The sequence below is a fragment of the Coptis chinensis genome, chromosome 6, assembly GCF_015680905.1.
Source record: "Coptis chinensis isolate HL-2020 chromosome 6, ASM1568090v1, whole genome shotgun sequence".
In the NCBI taxonomy this organism is placed as follows: Eukaryota; Viridiplantae; Streptophyta; class Magnoliopsida; order Ranunculales; family Ranunculaceae; genus Coptis; species Coptis chinensis.
Window position 1 is genome coordinate 1,967,423 of NC_141461.1, and position 18,897 is coordinate 1,986,319.

Sequence of the window (18,897 nt, forward strand, 5' to 3'; positions counted from 1 at the left end):
TGGGTTGGATTAGGATTCGTGGGTTGCCGGGGAAGGATGGTTAGTGAATGATTGTTGTTTGAGTGTTGTGAAGCTCTGACAGAGCATTACTGGCCATAAAAAAAACGCGATGGTGAGGAGTGGGGGAAAAAGCAAGTTTGATTACATACTATTGTTGAGGTTGAATAGGGTGCTGTTGGGATGAGGATTGGGTGTTGGAAATTGGACAATTGAAGCTTGAAAAAAAAACCTTTAATGGCGCAGACGCCGGTCGAATTTTGGCAAAGATAACGTAATCAAGTATTGTTGATATGGGTAGCTAGGGTTTTCTCCCCGAACCAAAACCATTTGGGTTTGTTTTAATTAGGGGTGGCGGTGGTGGCTGTGTGGTGGTCGGTGGTGGTTGGTTGAAATTGGAGAGGAAGGAGATGAGCAGAGAGCCAAAACGATTTTGGGCTTGGGCCAAAATCGTGGGGCTAATATCTTTTATTTTGGATTTTTAAAATTTGACTTTTAGATTAGACTATGGGCCTTAGGATTTGGGCTTTTGGGTTTTGGAGTTTAGGCGGGTTGACCAGAGTTATTTGTTGACTTTGACCGAGTTATTTGTTGACTTTGACCGACTTTGACCCGAAAATTTGACTTTTTCATAAAATTATGATTCGGTATATTAGGATAAGTCTAGGACTATTAGCATGTTTGACCTTAGGCTAGGACCTTTATAAATATACTTGTGTACATGTTTTTACTGCTTTGTGATTTTTCAGTCTTTTGCGATACACAACGTTATGACACTTATACATTCATGAAATTAATAACGCGTAAACCAAAAATAATTGAATCAAGATATTCCTACGTTCTCTGAAATAATATATACAATAAATTTCAATAATGCGTAAACAAAACTTACCGCACCCTTTTAGAACTCTCCACGCCTCAAGTTTTGGAATTGAGTTTTATGACTGATGATGTCATATGTTAGGTGGGCATTTATTGAATGTGCCATAAATGGCCCGTTAGTGTTATATAAGGGTATTCATTGAATGTGCCATGAATGACCCGGGTATTCATTGAATGTGCCATGAATGACCAGATTGTAGTGGACTGCCCTAAAGAGGAACTAAGGTATTTGCCTTGCGTGTTAGTTGTATTCCTTGAGTGTACGGGAATGTAGGATTGGGTATTCCTTGAATGTGGCAGGAATGACCCAGGGCATTCATTGAATGTGCCATGAATGGCCCGTTAGTGATATGATAGGTATTCCTTGAATGTGGCGGGAATGACCTAAGGTATTCATTGAATGTGTCATGAATGACCTGAGTTTTGTGCCCAAAGAGGATGTGAAATATGTGTATGAAAGCCCAGAGATGGCTATGATATTGTGGTATTCGGTGGGAGAGAGGCACACAGGAATGTGTGATTTGGCAAATGTGTGGAGTGCAAATCGTGGAGTAGGTACTAAAGGGTAGGTGTATAAGATAAAGTAATTGATTAATTGATAAGAGAAATGGATTTGTTTTATCTGGCGTGCTTAGGTTTACCTTTGAATACATATAGAATATCTACATCCATTATATATATACAAGTTCTAACTTTCTTTTCAGGGGAGGGTAGTACTTAATAATATTTTGTCTTGAGGGACGCGCGGTCCTACCCTTATTATGCCGCGGATCGATAAGTGTAATTCAATTATTTAGATATTAAAAGGAGTTATTAGAATGAGTTAATAAAATGGAAGTTAATAAAATGGAAGTTTTGCTTTGGGAAGAAACTATGCCGGGTTGAGATGACGGAACCACATGCCTTCCAAGCCGAGAATGATTAGGTTATGATAGATATAAAGTGTTAGTTGGATAAGTAAAGTTTGAAATGTTTATATGTATTTAGTTCTACTCATACCAGCAAATTCAATTTGCTGACCCATGTTTGCTTTGTTTTGGCAACGTGGGTGTGTTCTTGGGAACATAGGTGGAAGGCAGTGGAACCGCGGCGTGTGATTGGGATTCGTGCCTGGAGCAGTCCATTAGTTTTTAGGTCTGATTCTTTATTGGAAGAATGTAATAACGTAGTTTATCTTTTTCATGGAATGAGAACATGGTAGTGAGGAATTTATTTGGAGAGTTTGTTTGATGTTTTATTTGGAAGGATGTTATCTTAATAAAGAAATTGCGGATAATTGTTGGAATTTTTATGTAAGTTGTTTCTTTTATGACATGGCTATTAGGGTTTGTATGTGTAGTATCCTCCGTCATAGTCTGGGTTTTTAAACAAGTGAACCTAGTGATGTTTGAGATATTTATATTTCAAATATTCACTTTGTTATTGTTTAGAAATTCGGGCTGTGACAACTATGAGAGGAAGTCGGCCGAAAACAAGATACTATGCTCATTAAGAAGTTTGCTAACACAAAGTACAAAGAAAGTTCTTCAATGTATGAGCATCTTAATGAAGTACAAAATACCATCAATCAGTTGTACTTGATGAAGATTAATATGGGTGACGAAGTTGAGGCTTTGTTCATATTAAACTTTATACCCAACAATTGGGAGACATTAGCAGTTTCTCTTAACGGAGCCGCTAAGGATAGAATCATTTACATGCAGATGGCTACCGGGGCATTGTTGAATGAGGAGACAAGAGGGGTTCACAAAGCAACTCCTCTCACTCAGAGATCCTTGTCACAGAGAAGCGGGAGAGCGGTAAGAGCAGAAAACCATCTCATTCTAGAGGTGATGACAGGAGCAAATCTAGGGGTAAAGCTAGAACTCCTAAGGCAGATAGACAATGTTACTATTATGTTACCAAAGGTCACTTCAGGTATGAGTGTAGAACACTGAAGAGGGATGAGAAGAATAACTGTGTATATGAAGACATGGTAAAGATGAACGGAAATACAGGCTGAGATACTACCACACTAGTAGACGATGATCTAGTGGGAATTGTGTGTCAGATTGTGGCGAGTGTCGTGTTAGTACCTCATACCAAGATATAGAGTGGGTGATAGATACAGGATCATCCTATCACGTCACACAGTAAAGGGGATTCTTCACTACCTACAGCTGTGGTGAATTTGGTGAGGTAAAGATGGGTAACAGTGGAGTCTCAAAGATTGAAGGGATTGGGGATGTTCATGTAGAAACCAATGTCGGTTACGCCTTGACACTCAATGATGTAAGACATGTCTCTGACATTCGGCTAAGCCTAATTTCGGTTGGGAAGTTAGATGATATGATGGCTTTCTAAACTCGTTTGGTAACGGGGTATAGAAACTGAGCAGAGGTTCCATTATATTAGCCAAAAGGAAGAAAATTTGCTCGCTTTAAAAGACACGGGCTAGTTTGTGTAAAACTGAGTTGAATGTGGCACAAGAAGAAACTTCCTCCGAACTATAACATAAAAGACTGTGTCATATGGGAGAAAAATATATGGAAGTTCTTGCCAAACAAAAGGCCTTGCCAAACATCAAAGGTACGCAATTAAATAGATGTACTCATTGTTTAGTAAGAAAGCAACACAGGGTGTCTTTCCAAAGATTCCCCTCTCACAGAAAGGACAATGTCCCTGAGCTTGTACACACAGACTTATGTGGTCCTATGAAAGTAAAGTCCCACGGGGGAGCTTTGTACTTCTTGACTTTCATTGATGATGCGTTAAGAAAGATATGAGCATATAGTCTGAAGACCAAGGATGAAATACTTGGTGTGTTTAAAACTATCCATAGCATGGTGGAGAGGGAAGCATTTGAAGTGTATTCGCTTAGATAATGGGGGTGAGTACACTGGGCCGTTTGAAGATTATTGCAAGAGTCATGGAATTTGTCATGAGCAAACCATTCCCAAGACTCCGCAACACAATAGTATAGCCGAGATGATGAACCGGACCACTGTAGAGAGGATGAGATGCATGTTGTGTCACTCCAAGTTACCGAGAAGTTATTGGGTAGAAGCAATACGCACAGCCGTACATGTGATCAACCTATCGCCTTTGAAGCCTTTGAATAATTATTATCCAAAAAGAGTATGGTCAGACAGAGATGTTGATTATGGGTACTTGAGGGTATTTGGGTGCAGAGCATTTGTTCATATTCCCAAGGATAAGAGATCCAAGCTTGATGACAAAGCTAAGCATTGCATTTTTCTAGGTTATGGGGATGAGAAATTTGGCTACAAACTTTATGATCCGATTAACAAGAAGGTAATATGAAGTCGAGATGTTGTGTTCTTGGAAGACCAAACCATAGTAGACTTTGAGGATGGTGAGAAGCTAGAAGCTTTCACTAATGATCTTGTTGATTCATAACCAAAAATTCCTAACCCGTTACAACACACAATAAAAAGCTCACCTAGCTGATAAGTTAAGAACTGGATGAATATCAGAAAAATAAAAGAAGACCTTGTACAAAAACATAATAGTTATTTGCTTCAAAAAGAAAAAGAATGGAAATAGAAGAGAAGAAAGACCCATCCAAAACCAAAACTCCAAAAAATTCAAAGGAATAAAAAATCGAATCTCCCAAAAGTTAAAAATCAAAAGGAGATGATATCAAAAACAAAAAGAAACAAAAGCAAAGTTAGAACTCCCAAAATTCAAAATCATATGGAGTCACAAAGCCAAAGGGTTAAAAGAATGTGTCACAATTCGAAGCAAAAGAACAAAACTTCTTCTCTAGTAACAAGTATCATGAAGACCCAGTTTCTCAACTTATCAAATTTTATTTTTCTCTTCCTTTTTCTTTCTAAACCATCACCTTAGCCACGTAACTCCTAATAAAAGACCTCTAGCTCGATTAGGAATAGGATGATGTGATAGTAAGTGACAAGCGTAATCAATCGACTCCGATTTCTTTGGTCGTCATTTGAGTATGTGAGGAATATAAGTGTCTGCTGCACTTGAGAGAAAGAAACTTGAGTGAATATATCAGAGAGTTGTGATTGTAACACACCCCTGTGAGAACCTACCTTAAAAACGCTCTCCAAAAGACTCAGAAACAACTATGTTTTTGTATTTCACTGCTCATGTTTTGTACATTTATCTTTAGATGATTAAATTATTATACATATGTTATTTTAAGTTCAAATGAGTTGTCTTTATTCACCGCTAATGAGATGTATGAACTTCTGAGAATAAATAAGGAAACAAGACACTTTATACTAAATAGAAGAAGTTTGTACAAGGGTGAGAACGTTAGTTGACTAAGAGTACAATGTGTTTTAAGCTGTTAAATTTGTACAAAGGGAAAAATATTAGTTGACCAAGAGTACAACGTGTTTTAAGCCGTTAAATTTGTACAAGAAGGAGAATGTTAGTTGACCAAGAGTACAAGAGTTAAAACATTAGTTTATCCTAAAAACAATGGCAATGCAAAAGGAATACACTTGTTGCTGTAATTGAGCAAAGAAACAGCCAATCCATTTTATCATCTTTACTACCCGAATTACGAAGTTTAAGAATGGGCTATTTCCCATAATCACAGTGAGCAACCCAAGGCCACATTACAGTAAAGCCCAAATATCATAATGGCCTGGAATTGGTCGGCATAATTCCAGGCCGTAACAAACTCTATTCTATCCAAATTAGAAACGAATTTCAAATCCAACGCGTTTTTGGCACAGGTGTCAACTTAAATCCGTTTTCTATCCAATTTAGAAGGTTTAACGAGTATGCGAACCAACGCGTTTTTGGCACAGGTGTCAACTTAAATCCGTTTTCTATCCAATTTAGAAGGTTTAACGAGTATGCGAACCGTGCTACGCATCGGTGTTTTTTCAAAATTTTAAACCTGTCGCTATAACATCTCTCTGATAGTATGATTTTTTGAATTCTAGTTATAATCTAAAAAATAATATAAAAACATTAGGAGGGGTTGAATATAATTTGAGTGACGTGAATGAAGTCACCATTTTGATCCATTATAAAGCTACTTTCCATGATTGCGGATTTGCAAGAGGACCATCTGCAGTTGATGACATGGACAAAAATACATCGGTATGATTTATCAAATTGTTAAGTTCAAAAACTTAATATGCATAATCTGCTTCCAACAAAATCTAAATATAAGCAAAGAACAGAGAATACACTTCGAACAAAATCAAATTATGTCTGTCTACAACAATATATCACTAATAAGGCAGGACAAAAGACCAAATTCAGCCTGCAACTATAGACGAGGGTGACTAACAAAAAAACAAAGTACAGAAAAACAAGAGAACCTCTCTGTACTTGGCAACTGACCGATGCAGAGGAAAATTCATTTGCCATATTCCAGAACAATATGAAGATGAACTAAAGCATGCACAAGCTGTATGAGCATATGGCTAGAATGAAGCTGAGGATTGGGAAATTATCGATGAAAACTGGAAGGTCTCAAGATCCATTTATTAGAGAATGCAATTCTTTCCGGAAGATTTGAACTTTGTCTGCTTGGACAGCCATGACTAGTCCCATTAGCCTGTAATTCCTCAGCTGCAAGAACAAGTAGCAATTAATAAGCAGAATGGTAACACCGCCGTTTAAAGGTATACATAAATAAAAGAAATTCCGAAGGTCTGATTTCTTCTTAAGAGGATACATTTCATGAAAGGAGCACAGATCTAAAGATCAATTAACTTTAGAGGTTCAGTTAGCAACCTCTTTATGCTACTCAACTTATCCATATGTATCAGCCAGGTAGTTAACACAATCGTCACTACTTGGATGATCTTGGAAAGCGTAATTTATAATATTATACACACATAAACACACAAAAGAGCGGTGCCATTTTCTCCTATTTACGGATACAAGAAATGGATATATCACAAATTGTCACAGCTCCAAAAGAGTTACCAAGTACCGATGTCATTAAATGCCCTCAGGCATACTCATTACTCAATAAGACACGAGCAACAAGAATTCAGTGATAGTTTTATCCCTTGCAAACCAGCTCTCAACCCATTATTAGGTAAAACTCTCTCGAACAAAATCTTCAGAATTTTTTCCAGGTAAATGAAAATCCAGCCATTCTACTCATCTTTATGATTTTCTGGAAAATAATACAACAAACATTTGGCTTATGGCCCCACTTGAGATCATTGACACAAATCTCGTTGCAAAGATAACACACTTTCAGTTTTATGGATTACCAAAATGCACATTAAGTACAAAAAATTCCTTAAAAGAGTCGATTTCAGTAAGAAGGTCGGTCTATCCATTTGTCGGAGTTTCGAGCATTCCGAAATTCTTGTGTATGTTTAGTGTGTTGCACGAGTACGGCTGAGACACGGCAGGGACACTCCAAAATATGGAATGTCCAACACAGGTACGGCTTCCATTTTGAAGTACCCGCGCAACACAGTAAATTGGACTACTTTAACAGATTGCAGCCATAAATCTGTGTTGGTTAGATAATTATAATTCAAAGGACTTATAGAACATGGTCAGGAAATATTTGCAATAACTTCTGCAGCATCCTAACTAGCTACAACAGGATATAAAGATTTAGGGTGTAAGCGTGTTTGATTTGTGGGAATAAATCCCACAAATATAGAGGTTAAGATCCTACTGGCTAGTTGATTTTATTGGGAACGTTTTGCACTCCGCTCTACTTTTAAAAAACTTTTACACACAATCACCACTTTTGAGTTGTGAAAAGTTTCTAGAAAATCATGAGTTTGATCCAAAATTACCTATTAAAATGGAAGTTTTCAATGAGAACTAATCAAACACACCCTTCGGAGTTTTGTAGGAGATTCAGAAAGAATAAATGAATAAGAGAGGAATGAGAAGGAGATGATAGATAAGAACTGAGAGTGATGCTTAACTCCTGAAGTTTGCACCTTTTATATCTACATATTAACAGTGTGGTACTGGTTACGTCCCGCTACTAACTATAACCACATACACAAGATAAATAGATGCTAACGATAATAACGATAATAATAGTTGTTGAATCAGAATGCAATGAGGGTACTCTCAGTAAAATTCATGCGGTTGCACCTTTTAATTTAGGATTAGATCTACAGTTTGAAATGTGTCCTCGACGTGTATGTTGATGCAAAGCGAATTTATAAATGATGCAACCTCACAGTTTCGTGAGGGTACCCTCTCTGAATCCTAAACCCATAGTTACTTTATGATTAAAATAATAACAATGACAGCAGCAACAACAAAAAAAGATAATGTACTGAGTTTCATTTCTCCTAGAAAAGACATGTAAGGAATTTTGATACCTAAACAAAATTCAACATACCTCCTGAGCGACAAGCTGTCCAGTGCGAAGAGCAAAACTACAAGACCATGAGCTGAGCTGAAATCAGATTTAAAAGAGTTATAAGCAACGAGGAAAAAAAAAACATACAGTTTGTGAGAATTAGGGACATGCACCTTATGAAAAATTTCATCCTCAGGCTTAATATATATTATTGGATCATCAATAGAACCTTTTGATGTTCCCTTTTGATCTGTGTTTTTATGCTACAATTTACACCATAAAAAGAACCCAAAAGGCAAAGAGAAAAATTAGAACATAAGATGTTACGACCACAGCTATTATCAAATATAGAATGCAAAATGTGCTAAGACTATATACCTTGTATACTTTGGTAGCTAATATATAATACCTAAAGCAAAAAGACTCCTGGAGCTCCTTTGTCGGCTGAGAAATTAAACAACGAGAAAAACATGTGTTACTAAAGATGGCAACCCCATGACTCGCACAGGAATAGAGTAACATCACAAGAGCACGAAGACAAAGAGGGGCCAAGAGGGAATTCTCGTCTAACCTCGTCTTCTGTTGCCCAGGAGACTTCATCAAAGAGGCCATCAAAGAGTGGAGGCAGAAGTTGAGGAGGAAGATTCACCACGTGTTGCGAGACCAAGAGCCCTACATTGTGTGCTTGTTTTTCCAAAAGCACTCTCAGATCACGAGTAACATCTTTCCGACATACTTCGAGCAAAAACTCCTTAATTTCCATTATACATCTATGATCCTACTAAAAACAAAAACTCAGTACCCACACATTATACATGAACTAAAACTATAAAGCAATAATGCTTGCCTTGTATCGTCCCAAATTAAGCACAGAAACAATAGAGTATGGAGTATTGTCTTCATCACCCTCTATTTTAATCACGGTACCAACTGTCGGCTGTCCAAGTATCAAGTCCACAAAACCACTCAAATCCCACTCTTTATCGTCAAGGTAATTCTTCAACAACATCTTTACTCCATTGAAATCATCACATTTCGGGTCAAAAAACGCAAAATCTGTTTGGACTTCCTTTCAAAACATAAAACAATAATGGATATAATAAACTCGTAAATTACCAAGAAACACGCAAAATAAGTTGTTCTTACTTCATCATTGTCCTCATCTTCTTCGCTTGAAGACTGAATCCTTTTCCTTTTCTCTTTATTTGAACTTTTATCTACTACTCCATTATCTGCAAGTAAACATTTGAATTTTAACAAAGGAAATATATATAAATGTAGCATTATTATAATGACATGATAAATTATACCTGGGGATTCGGAAAGGTATATTAAATCCGAAGTGGAAGAGGTAGATTGAGGTTTAGTGGAGAAAGCTAGTGCCACAGAGCGGCAAAAAGAGGAGAAACCTAATAATAGTTGAGATTTTGTACGCCGACGGGTCATAGTAGTAAAAACCTGTTACCGTGGTAAAAAAGTGTTTAGAATTTTTATTACTTGATAAACAAGAACAGTTTTAAAATTTTTGAACAATCATTTTATCAAATAGTTGTGACAAAATTTACAACAATGAACAAACTTCATCAGAGCGAGAGTGTGTTTTACCGGTTCAGCTATGTAGGTTAAGAGTGTGCCGGAAATGTAATTTAGTGACTCGTGTCGTTTTCTTTACAGGTAAACAAGGCAATAAGGAAATTTTAGTTGTGCAGAAATGAGTCGGGCGAAAAAGGATTCAACCCGTTTCTAAACCCAGAAGCCTGGCCTTAAACCCTTTGGGTAAGAGATGTATCTCAAATCCATACATGATTCTCAAAACCTCCTATTATAGTATATTCTATACTAATGCAGTAATAAAGCAATAACAGTTCATAAAACCAAATGCATTGAAGATCCACAAGCTACATCTGAAAACAGAACGTTTATAATGTCAAATATATGCATGTGAACTTCTATTACAAATGTGCAGGTATTTTGAATTTGAAGTCATGTTACATGGTACATCATGACAAGCCATAATGTGAATTGTGCAGTCGAAAAGATAAAGTGTCTGAGACTCTGAGTGTGTTTCCATGAAGTTTTAAAGTTTAGAAACGCGTCCTTGTCCTTGCCTAGCATAAACAGAGAAAAGGGGCTCAAGCCTTGAACCCGTTTCTAAGAGTGTGTGTTTTACCAGTTCAGCTATGTAGGTTAAGAGTGCCAAAAAGATGATTTAGTGACTCGTGTCGTTTGCTTTGCAGGTAAACAAGGCAGTGAGAAATTTTTAGTTGTGTAGAAATGAGTCAGGCAAAGAAGGATTCAACCCGTTTCTAAACCCATAAGCCTGGCCTTAAACCCGTTTCTAAACTTCAAAACTTCATGAAAACACACTCAGAGTCTCAGACACTTCATCTTTTCTACTGCACAATCCGCATCATGGCTTGTCATGATGTACCATGTAACACGACTTCAATTTCAAAATACTTGCACGTTTTTAATAGAAGTTCGCATGCATAAATTTGACATTATACCACTGTAACAGGTTTTTACGACTATGCTCCATCGGCGTACAAAACCCCAACTATTATTAGGCTAATCCTCTTTTTGCCGCTTGGCACTAACTTCCTCCACTAAACCTCAATCTACCTCTTCCACTTCGGATTCAATACACCTTTCCGAATCCCCAGTTCGCTACTGAACACCAATACTTCGCATGAGCCCCCATCTTGATTAAGAAATGAAACAAGCTACACAAACTCCTATATGAAAGGAACTCAATTCCTTTCAGGCCGAAGACTCGTTAGGCAGAGTTTCTACTAGCTATACTAAGCTACCATATTTGTTGTTCTACTAATGTAATAAAAGTTACAATCAGCCAAATAAGCCAAAATACTGAAATAGCGTGCCAGTCTCTCCCATGAAAGTACGGTCTCTTACACTTCAAAATTGCAGCTAAATTTTGACAATATTGCCACCTTTATGTGCAGTCGTCTCACCATCTCTAGTCCTCTCTGGATGGCTCGGGCGTCTGCCTCGTCTGAATTCGCAGCTCCAGCTCTGCCGTGTCCAAATATTTATGATCATTTTCAAATATTTGATACACCAATGAATGTTGTCCCAGTAAACTTAAACTGAAAAATCTTATAAAAAAGATCAGATATACCTTTACTGAATCACAAAAATCTTACAAAAAGGTCAGATATACCTTTACCGAATCACAGTCAACAAAACTCGAGAAATCCCAGTTCAGAATTCCTTGTGTGCTACTATAAACTAGTTAGTGATTTCACATTTCTTTAGTACTACAATTTATGGTTTTCAAATTTTCGAACTCCAACTCCATCTGGGGATCCAATTTGAAAAAATGCCAGCTTGAATCATGGAAAGCTCTAAAAAATTCATCAGAAACAACATCAACAATTTCAACTGAAAACCTTCTAACACCCAAAACAAATCTCGCAGAATCAACTATGACAGAGTTTTTAAACTCTGACACATACTGCTCATACTTTTCGAAACTGTTTCCAAACAATACCATCTGATTCAAATTTTCTGAACGCCAATTTGCATGCAATAGATTGTCATACAATACTGCCTCACAATGTGGCATGAAGAACATTGTTGGCTTCACAGCTTGTCTACGTCCTTGCTCGTTTACCTTCAGCACAGTACAACCCAAAGCTTCCAATGCATTGGTTTCTGTTGTCGAAAGAACTGGGTCAAACACCTCAATGTCTCCAATCCAATCAAACTTTCTCTTGATCAAGATTGCAAAAGACAACTGCAACCTAGGACAATCATATGACTCAACGCTGCCAATACCATAAATCACCATCTGCATTTTTGTTTCAGAACCCAATATCCTTAAAAAGTAGGTAAGCACTTCAACTGTTTCCATTTGATCAAGAAAAGTTGTGTAGAAATCAGAGTTTTCTAGTTTTCTTATACACATGTGCATTTTCTGCATCAGTTTCGATTCTCTTTCAACGTCAATCTCCAAATCAGTCGGGGTCCATGGTTGTTGTTCAATACCTTCTTTTCTGTCTGCCATGACAAGTCTAACTAATTAAGTAGTCAAATGTCTTGATTTAGATCATGTATCAAAATTGAACTCAGTTTTAATGAGGTACACAATCCTAAAACAAATGGTTATATATGTTTATATTAAACTTGGTAATTTGTTACAATGTGAGAAACCCTAATAAGAGAGAGACATGGAGAGAAAAGAGTACCTTACTAATGTTGGGCAGCGGACAAAACTCAAAGAGAGTGATTTTTTTGCTCCAACCGATATTTCAACCACACATGTCCACTATTTTCCTGCTAATTAAATAGGACGCAATGATTTTAGGATTTGGTGATTTGATTTTTTTAAGATTAGCAACAATACTTTTATTATTATGGATACCTATGTTAAATTTTTAGTTTGTTGAAGTATAAAACTTGCTATTCCAATTTGTCTTTGTTATCCGTGAGCTTAGCGAACATTTTGGGAGAAGGGGGGTTATGTTGGAAACGGAAGTTTCCAAGTTTCTGTCTGTCCTCATCTCTTCCCTTTCTTTTTTTCTTTCGTCTCTCTCTCTCTCCCTTTTCTCTCTCCTCTCCAGACACTCATCTCCACTCCTCCTTCTCCATCTCCACTCTCCATCTTCCTCTTCCCACTGCTTTCAGCAGATATACTAAATATATTTGCTTTTGAAACTCTACTATCAAGTATCAATGTTAAGTGCTAGATTCTAAAAACACTCAGATATGATTAAATACGATATTGAGAGCAATAAAAAAAACACGAGTACCAAACATTTATTTATTTTTCTCTGGTTTTGTTTTTGTTTTTCCGTTAGAGAAAAGATGAATTGAACATTTTTAAGATTTTTATGTCCTAGTGTTTCATTCCAATTTAAATCCCACTTTCACACATTTAATAATAGCTCTTTATATTCCTACAAACCTAATTAAACCCCAAAATTTTATTTTTAACATATACTGTATATCTATAATGACAACAAACAATTTTACTAGATAAACAAATACCCATCTCAAAACAAGAATAACTACGTCATAATCTAACTAACTAATAAACAAAACTCAATCTTTACCTCAAAACAACAACAATATAAAAAATATATATATACGAAAACAGATCAAACAATAAATAAATATCAATCATAAATACAAGATGGATGTAAAGTGGTCATACAGAAAACTAGACAGAAAGATTTTGGTGTATTTTTTAGGCTGTCTAAGAAGAAGAAAGTAGTAGCAAATAAAGGACAAGGCTTTTATTTACTCAGGCCCGTCAGCCTAAACCATGCCGAATGGTGTGGACTTTTTACAATCAAGATTAGACCAACTGAAAAGCAAGTAATCTGGCTGAGAGCCCAATTTTACAAAAAAAATTCTCCCTAAGTCCATTCTGAATTTTAATTACGGATTTGAGAAAAAAATATATGTAAATTTAAATTTATAGAAGACAACTATGTAAATATAATTTTACAGACTTTTTCAATTGTAAAAAATATTGTATAAATTTAAATTTCCACATATAAATGTAAATTGTCATATATAAATACAAATGTACATATGTAAAATACTGTGTAAATTTACATTACATTTTCATATGAAAATTTTAAATTTACATAAGGTAAAGAAAATTGTGTAATTTTATATTATCATATGTAATACAAATTTACATATGATGATGTCAGTTCGGTTTGTCTTTGAGCAGAAATTATTAATGAAGATTGATAACGTCAGTCCTGATTTTAATTTAGGATGCATTTGGGGCAAAATTATTATTGGGCTTTGTCCATGGCCATAATCCCTGTCTCAAAAGTTGGTGCTAGATATAGACTGAAATTTGACAATATCCTAAGAGAGCTACGTTAATCACAGACTTGTTTGGTCTCTAACAGCAGCTGTACTGCAGATTATACGGCGATTTGTATTTTGTATTTTTGTATGTAGGTCCAATCATAGATTTTCAAGTGGTAGAGTTTCTTTTAAGTGTAAGGGATAGGCATCAAGTTATCAAGTTATCAACTATCAAGTATAGTTGTTTGTATTTTTGCATGTAGGTCCATTTTTGTTAGCATCAATCATCACCTAACATGAAAATGAAAAAAAAACAAGACCTTGATGAATTCAAATCTCCCCCAGTTATTGCAATTTTATCTGTGGGACCTTTTTGTTTCAACATTTATGTAATGCTTAATGGGACTTATGGAGGATTTATGCACTTCACTGTTTATTTTAACTATTTTGTCTTTTGAGTTTGCCCAATTTGTTGTGTATGATGGAGTCAAAGCTTTCCTTATGAACATGTCGTAGATCATGATCTCTTGGTGGTGTCGTGGTGGAGATATCAAGTGTAATATTTGAAGTTAGATTATGCAAATAATGACTAACTCTAGGTGATAGGCAAATTTAGTAGGACTACTTTTTTAATAGTTAACAATTAAAAAAATGTTAAATCTATGGTGCGCAGGTCGTATGGTATGCTATCAAATCTGGGCCACTCATACCAAAGGGTGCGTGTGTATTGCATGGCAAAAGTACTGATCCAAAGGCCCACATTACCTGTGCACCATACATCTCGCGCACTGAAGACATGCTCTTAAAAAAAAAGTATTTTAGTTAAGTGGGTCTCATTTTAGATTTTTTGGCATTAAAATATTTATTTTCCCATAAAAAATTGTGAGAGTAAACCCGACAAAAACCCTCACGACACTTTTGGAGTGTCGCATGGAATATTGAAAAAGTCAAAACAAAAACCCACGTGACACTCACACTATCGCGCGATATTGAGAGTGTCGTGCCGCATGCATCTGCAAACGAAATTGCAAATTTGCGTACACGGATGCAGCTAGACACTTGATGCCTTCATATTTGAGTCCACCTAGAGTTGAAATTCCGAATGGTGGATGCAAATTGACGCTTGATAGCTCCACCTAGAGATGCTCTTATATATCAATCCTTTTAGCTAGCTAGGGACAATGATCGTGGAAGTAGCATATCTAGCATGGTGTCAAGAAAATAATGCATATACGTTGGTCGCAAGTCACAACGTAACAGTATTCAACATATGATTATATAAATATTCAAATTCTCGTTAAGGGTATTTTCATAAATTACATAGCAAACCTAGGGACATTTATATAATTGGTCGGTCGGGTTACATTTCAAACGTACATAAATTAATGAAACTTACCTCAGATTCCTAAGCCACGTTAGATAAGCAAATCTTATGAGAAAAATTTGACAAAATGTCGGTTAGCGACTTTTCTGCGTCAAAGCTGGCACGAGTTAACAGCTTACACGCATGAGTGGGTTATTGTTATAGCCTGTGGTGGGATAGAATGTAGGAAATTAATTAAGTGGGTTGGGCCGGAAAAATAATTAAGACGCTAAGTCGAATTAGTGGGTGGTTAGAAATTAATTAGGACCTTAAGCCTAATTTGGTCATATTGGGCTTGGGCCTTAACAACTTAAACAAAAAAAAAAAACGTATCGCACCCAAAATAGAACGAAATCGCGAAAACAGAAAAAAATCACCCAAATCAAATCGCACCAATTTCTTTTCTTCTCCAATTTCGCCCAACCACTAAAACCTAGGAGAGAGAAACCCAATTCGCTCAATTTCAATCGATTACAACCTCAATTCTTCACACCCAAACTTTAGAAACCTTAAACCCAAGTGTGAGGATTTGAAATTTCTTGAAATCGCGTCGTACCAAGGTAAAAGGTGAGTTTAATTTCTTCCTAAATAAATATTTAAACTAAATTTCGATGGATTAGGGGTGTATGGATGAAATTAATTGAATGGGGGTGTTGGTAATGTCGGCAGTAGCTATTTGGTGAAGATAGAGTGGAGTGAATTGGTGGAGAAGCAAGCTAAGGAGCTATTCTTGTTGACTCGATAAGAATTATAAATATTCAATCTATTTTAGAGCATTGATGCTAGTTCACACTTGTTTAAGATCATGTTGAGTATCGAGTGAGTGAGAAACAACACCCACTTAGTATTATTAACGTCGAGAAAGAATTACTATGCTATCTACAATATTCAACGTTAGCATTATTATTCAAAGTTAGTAATATTCAACGTTAGTATTATCAACGTTAGCATTATTAGTAACGTTAGTATTATTAACGTTAGTAATATTCAACGTTTGTATTATTAACGTTAGTATTATCAACGTTAGCATCATTATTAACGTTAGTATTATTAACGTTAGTATTATTCAACCCACTTAGTAATATTCAACGTTAGTATTATTAACGTTGAGAAAGAATTTGGTTTTGATGCTATCTACAAAACCAATTTCTTAACGTCGAGATTCTTCTCGACTTTCGTAGATAAGAATTTCCTCGTTAGTTTGATAAACTCTAAGGACCGACGTATACATCTGATGTTATAGGAGTGAATTCGAGTGGATTTGGTTAAGTGGACTTGATTCGGTTAAGTGGGCTTGAGGATAACGGAGCTTGCTAAGGTAGGAACCTACATACCAATATATAACATGCTTATTTTCATGCATGATTTGATTTGTTTTAATTGTTAAGAGATAGTTTGCGTATCAACCATGCATGTATATATGGTATTCATGTTTTGCATTTGTATTTTTCCGCGATATAAACTAAATATACTGATAGCTTTTGTGTGAAAAATGAGTTTGCGAAATCGGGGTAGCGGAGATTTATTTTCTTTGTTAAAAGAGCAAAACTGGTTTTGGGAAGGATTTTCGTCTCTTATCTCAGTAAGGAGACAGAGAGATTGATTTTGTAATTCGGGTAAGGATTACCCGGTTGTGTGTAACTAGGTGTGAGGTTCTGGATTGTTCCCGGAATGGTTGTTGTTATTTACGATGATTCGCCGTTTGGGAATCATCGGTTGTTATTTACTATGGCTGGCCCGTTTGGGAGTCATAGGTTGCTTTTACTTGATGGTGGGAAATCCAGGAACTCACACCTACAGAATCAACAGTTTAAAAGGAAAACTAAATATGTAATTATAGTATTTTGAAATAACCCGTTATACGAGTATATATATATATATATATATATATATATATATATATATATATATATATATATATATATATATATATATATATATATATATATACTATGCTTATCACGGGGATTTGGAAAAGAATTGGTGAATTTCTATAAAGAAGGAACTGTTGTCGCATTCAGGAGGCGGTGATTCGCTATAGGATTCCAACTATGGTGTACACCTTTCGGGGTGGTGGGCCACCTTTAAAGGGATGCATCACAGGATGTAGTCCGAGAATTCCTTTTCTACTTTATAGATAACCATATTTGTAATGTCATTTGTATGGTGATTAGCTTTGTGTGAGGTTACATGCTACCTTGATGAGGTTTAGGCCGAGAGTGAGAGTTTAGTCCACTCCCTGGATGTGTGTCGAGGATCTGGCGATCTGCGATCGTCGAACGGTTGACCACCGTAAGTTAGGTGACACCAGGTATGGGGGTCGTGGTCACAGGCCCACCGAGCCCTAAAAGCTTTGGGATTTTGTGTGTATGAACACAACAACGACATTTCGGCTCCTTGCCGGTAAAATCATGAAAACAGCGGTGGTTCATGGTTCCGCTTTGGAAAGTATTGAACCGAGATTTTGCTCGCGGATTTGGAAAGTACCGATCGATCCCTCACTATTCTAATAGGATGCAGCGACCACAATAGTTGTATGATGATTGTGAAAACTATATTTTGAATATTAACGAAGCATGTCGAAATAATTTCTACTAGTTAGTGATGTATGTATATAGTCACGATATTTGAATACTTTTATGGAAACCCTGCATGTTTTAAATGATTTCTATAAGTAGACTATTTATTGGTTATGTGTGTTTCTACTGGGCATAGTTGTTGCTCATCCTACTTAACATTTCAGACGAGTTAGTTGTGGAGGAGGCTTTTTCTAACCCTAGCGATGATGGTTATGGGGATTTGGGAGGATTCACCCATGTTTGACGAGAGACAGAGTCAAGTTCATATTTTGGGTTGTATAGAGATAGTCTAGTTTATTATCTTTTGTTGTATATAGAGAGCATAACTCTTTTCTTTTGGTTGTATATATAGAGAGACTAGTTCTTTGTTGTATATATAGAGAGCTAAGTCATTTTGATGTAATAATCGATGCATCTGGCAACGGTTCTCCTTGTTTTGTAGATATACCGTCATATCCCTGTAGTATCTAAAATTAAGAGTAATATATATGGTTGTTGGATATATATATGGTTGGAAGGATGAATTATGTGATGTCCAGGAGTTATGACAGGTTTTTGTATATGAAATATCGATTAAACAAAGGAAACTCTGTCGAAATTTCGATAGAATCGGGATAGCGACCGTCTCGAGATTCATTCCACGTCCTCGGGATGTGTGTTGGGTCTCGGAGTGACATATTATTATTGAACATAGTTTTGCTTTGTTATTTTGTTTTCTAGGTCTTCAAGGAAATCCATGTTTGACATAACGCCTAGGAATCAATAGAGATTGTGGATGAGAGATCATGTTATCGCTACATTGCTCGTGGTAATATGTGTCAAATATGCTTTTATTTGGATCACATAATTAGTATGTGAGAAATTGCAGTATACAATTATACATAATGCAAATAGTATATTATAAATTAATTGATAATTAATCTCTACTAAAACATTTGATAAACTTTTGTCGAGTACTAGAAAAAGAGAGTGGATTTTGGGTGGGTATATCGCCCAATGTA

At 36.1% G+C, this 18,897-nt stretch overlaps 1 protein-coding gene and 1 pseudogene across 3 annotated transcripts; both read right to left on the minus strand.

Moving 5' to 3' along the window:
• Positions 1 to 6,011: 6,011 nt before the first annotated feature.
• LOC147490626 (protein BCCIP homolog) lies at positions 6,012 to 13,394 on the minus strand. The gene is made up of 10 exons (XM_086565751.1): positions 13,341 to 13,394; positions 11,116 to 11,197; positions 9,475 to 9,622; positions 9,311 to 9,396; positions 9,012 to 9,233; positions 8,736 to 8,942; positions 8,543 to 8,608; positions 8,338 to 8,427; positions 8,204 to 8,260; positions 6,012 to 6,441 (listed from the first exon to the last, which is right to left on the minus strand). The coding sequence occupies exons 2-10, from the start codon at positions 11,137 to 11,139 to the stop codon at positions 6,343 to 6,345; spliced, it is 999 nt and encodes a 332-aa protein (XP_086421877.1). The 5' UTR covers positions 11,140 to 11,197; positions 13,341 to 13,394; the 3' UTR covers positions 6,012 to 6,342.
• On the minus strand, positions 11,041 to 12,327 carry LOC147490627 (protein SENSITIVITY TO RED LIGHT REDUCED 1 pseudogene; annotated as a pseudogene). Of its 2 annotated transcripts, none has more exons than XR_015198483.1 (2): positions 11,352 to 12,327; positions 11,041 to 11,271 (listed from the first exon to the last, which is right to left on the minus strand). The product of XR_015198483.1 is annotated as a protein SENSITIVITY TO RED LIGHT REDUCED 1 pseudogene, transcript variant X2 (transcript). The 2 variants fall into 2 exon arrangements; XR_015198482.1 differs by having other exon boundaries at positions 11,041 to 11,303; positions 11,346 to 12,327.
• Positions 13,395 to 18,897: the final 5,503 nt, after the last annotated feature.

Excerpts from the sequence above, each read along its gene's own strand:
- LOC147490626 (XM_086565751.1), bottom strand. The coding sequence starts at position 11,139 with ATGGTGAGACGACTGCACATAAAG. Across the intron at positions 9,623-11,115 it reads TGAGACGACTGCACATAAAG|GTTTTTACTACTATGACCCG; the intron begins GTGGCAATATTG and ends CCACGGTAACAG. Across the intron at positions 8,261-8,337 it reads AGGATGAAATTTTTCATAAG|CTCAGCTCATGGTCTTGTAG; the intron begins GTGCATGTCCCT and ends ATCTGATTTCAG.